The 3,764-nt window shown below is 37.0% G+C and overlaps 1 protein-coding gene across 1 annotated transcript; it reads right to left on the bottom strand.

The window, feature by feature from the left end:
* Positions 1-932: 932 nt before the first annotated feature.
* LOC118565892 (C-type mannose receptor 2-like) lies at positions 933-3,343 on the bottom strand. Its single transcript, XM_036146949.1, has 2 exons — positions 2,884-3,343; positions 933-1,279 (listed from the first exon to the last, which is right to left on the bottom strand). Exons 1-2 carry the CDS (start codon positions 3,311-3,313, stop codon positions 933-935), a joined length of 777 nt encoding a protein of 258 aa, XP_036002842.1. The 5' UTR covers positions 3,314-3,343.
* Positions 3,344-3,764: the final 421 nt, after the last annotated feature.

Raw genomic sequence — 3,764 nt, 5'->3', positions numbered from 1 at the left:
CAAAATGCAATGCTTGGAGTCTAAAAGGCGTCTTGGCCAGGAAATGTTTTATCCTTTAAACCTTGTTTCCTTCTAACTCTCCCATCTACAAGGTCTTCCAGCAGTGCCAATGCATCCACAGCAGCATTACGCATGAGTGTATTTAACTATTTTTACAGTAATTAAAGTTATTGCTGCACACCTTGTCACAATAATCTGTGGAACACGTCACCCTACTGATCATCGGGGAGAGGAATGTGACGGTAGAATACCCGAATAAAAGGTTGGGTGGACTTTTATTTAAGATTGAAGATGGCTTATGGGATTTTTTGTAAAGGTTCTCAGTATACTCAAGTGTCACCAGTGCAAGAATGAATAACACTGTGATTGTGAATGCTTATAAAAAGTTGATCTAAAAGCTTTGCATTTTTAGTAATTCTGGCTGTAGCTTTAGAAAAGTTGGACAAAATTACTTTAGATTAGAAATTCCCAAGAATATACTTAGCTTATTTCTTATTAATATAAACAATTTAGTCTTTCTGTGTTTGTTAATGTATGAAAGAAGTCTAGTCAAGGATTTACTTAGCTTATTGCTTTATTTTTCCTATGTCCCTAATGTTTTTCTGTTCATATACAGCACTTTGAATTGTCTTGTTATTAAAAGTGCTATATAAATAAACTTACCTTGTGCCGCCAATTTTCCCCATCTCCAAAATGAGCGTACGCCTGGGTCAGAGCTGCCGTGAGGACCGCACATTTTCCTTTCAAGTTTATTTTTATAGATCCCAACTTTTTACGTGGAAAGTAGCGTATGAAGTTTTTAGGCCCCATTTTGTTCATACAGAAGGTTTATAAATCAGACTTCTGTTGTTTAAATGTATTGAGAGCTGGTTATAATAATCTATAATAAGCAATAATAGTCTACATGTTATTTACACAGAGCAGTATGATTTTTAGGACGTAGAGCAGACAAAATTTAACTCCATCTGATCATTGATTTTGAACCACTTATGTTCTCCTCCTGTCTCCATGGCTCCAGACATGTCACAGTCATCCATCAGTTCATCTGGAGCCCAGTTCTGATAGCTGACCACTTCATCACTGACCCAGAACCAGAAATCCAGAGTACAGGTGTAGCGCAGTCCCGTCCAGACATAATCAGTGGAGGCCTTCTTGGCTTTCTCCTGGACCCATCTCTGCTCATCCAGGTTGGTGATGGTGACCAGGTCATGGTGGTGATCTCTGCAGTAGTACAAGGCTTCCTCCCAGGTTTTATTTTCTTTGATCAGGATCAGTTTTTCTGGGAATGAAATGGAGAAAATATCAACCCTAAGGTTATCGCCCAGATGCTATGGCTTGAGCCAAATTTTTACAAAGTCTGTGTTAGGAAATATTTTCTTAAGTTTGTTTTAATTTAGTTTGGATTTTAAGAACGCATAACCTGCTTTAATAAAACAAAGAGACAGAATCCAAAGTTCATGAAAATGTATTTAAAGAGCTGGTTATATTACAAATCGTGTATCAGGGATGTTGGAGCCTATTAAAAATTTGATTATTTATTTTTTGCTAAATTATTAATGTTACAGATCTAAGGTTATGATAATGGTAGAACTATTGTTTATTTGTTTATGTATTGGTTTTGCTTAGACCCTCCTTCTTGTCAGTCCGCCTCCTGCTGAGATTAACAAGTAGAAGCAGCTGCTGAGGTGGATCTGATTGTTTGTTTGAAGGAGTGAGGAGTGCAACAGTTTTTTTTTTTTTTGCAAGTCAATTTGGAGAATATTTCTGTTATTTTTATAAGTAAAGAAAACACACCTTTTTGAAACAAGAAAAATCTCCGCGAGTGCTTTTTGATTTGAGTCGAAAAACCTCCTCCTAAGACTACTCTGGCAATTTTTGATTTTTTAGAAACTATTTTGATGCAAGAGTGGCTGTAACAAGGACCTTTTTCCTCAGATGGCAACTGGGGCTGTAGAAAATTTTCAATAAATACATTCAAAATATTCGCTCTGTGCCGCATCCCTGAATAAATGGAGCAGTCCGTTTAACTGTATGTGATCAATAGCTTCAATGTGTGACCAGAAACAGTGTTAGCTGGTTTGAAGCATTATCTTCACATTTAAAGTGTAGTACAATACCCAAACAAGTGTGCGAGCAAAGCAACAGCAAAAACAAAAAGTGAACTCTATACACGCTCAGTTTCTCTATCAGGTAGGTAAATATGTCAGGCCACTCAACCGGAGGTAATGTCATATTCTCCATCCATTGAGTGATAGCATAGGAGTCGACCAGTCAGGTTCCGTCTGTTAAAGTCCATGTTTTTTAAAATAACTGTCACGGTCCCGTATAGTGAGTAACCTTAAATATTCAGATAAATTCTGTTTTTCTAAAGCCATTGTGAAGAATACAAGCTAAAAAAAACTTGTTAGCTACAGTTGTTTACCATCGTAAGCATTCAGGGGACCCTTTCTGCCTCCAGCTATGCCCCACCCCACATAAATACGTCACAATGTTTACCGACTGGAGAGGGATCTATATGGTAAGGTGGTATCAAGGCACAGCTGCCCAACGTTCCAACCACAACCCTGCATGACAATTCTAAGAATAGAGTGAAGCTGTACTGACCCTTTATTTTCCTAATACCTGGTCATGTTTATGTTTAATCACAAAATTGTTAAATCTCAACATAAATGTGCATAGATGCAAATGTAAGGTGAACATTTTCTGGATGTAAAATTCAGGCTTATTGACAGAATTGTTCACCACTGAAATAAAGATGATGTAATATTTTGTAATCTTCAAAAAAAAAGAAAAAACAATGTAATAGTCCAGTTCATATTTTAGACATTTAATGGGTAAATGTGTTGCTATCATCACAAATGTTAATGTTAATTAAAAACTCACCACCATAACAGATGAAGGGTTTTCTGTCAGCACAGTTCTCATTCTTCCATCTGCCTTCATCATCAAACACAGTCGTGGCACATTGACCACTGTTGTATCGCTCATCATTAAACTCTATATTCCAGTGTCTGAAAGAGAAACTGCTTCCATCTGACCACCTCCAGGTGTCTCTCATAAGTCCCATATACACATATTTTTCACCTGTAGAGCTCAAAACATTCTTCAGTCGTTCACCCTGGAGCTGATCCAGTCCACTGAGCAGGTCTGTGTGATGCTCTCTGCAGTAACTCTGAGCCTCAAACCAGGTCTTATTTTGTTTAATCAGATAGAATTTCTCTGAAGAATTTCTTTCTGTGGAATGACAGTGAATGACAGCAGGATCATTATTTTGAGTCAGCAACAGTTTTAGCAGTAAAAAGAAATTATGCATAAATTTAAATATATTTTTATAATTCTTCCTCTTCAATGCAAATATTAAATTCAGTTTGTCGCTCCAGTTCATAACAAATATTGTCTCACAGCATTTTAGCAAAGAATAAAAGTCAATTCAATCTATTTATGCACATTTAAAGATGAATACATGCATTTTAATTGTATCCTAGTTATCAAACCTTGTGTTCAAGCTCAGTTAACAAATTTTGCCAGAGCTCTTGCCTCAGCTGAAACTATGCCTTCTGGGGTCCGTTCTTCGTACGTTGCTTAAAACATCCAAGATCAAATGACACATCCAAGATGATTTCATCCGGCTAATCCTGATCCGGCTAATTGGGTTCTTCGAACACACCTGTTGTTTACGATTAGTATCACTGGATTGAGTTATCTGAGACAACTGCGCGTTCATGCGTTTGTTTAAAAGGGGAAATGTATCGATAGTAGAAACA

This window comes from Fundulus heteroclitus, chromosome 14 (genome assembly GCF_011125445.2).
Source record: "Fundulus heteroclitus isolate FHET01 chromosome 14, MU-UCD_Fhet_4.1, whole genome shotgun sequence".
NCBI lineage: Eukaryota > Metazoa > Chordata > Actinopteri > Cyprinodontiformes > Fundulidae > Fundulus > Fundulus heteroclitus.
Note: the sequence above shows the minus strand (reverse complement) of the source record. Positions and strands in the feature narration are given on the sequence as shown.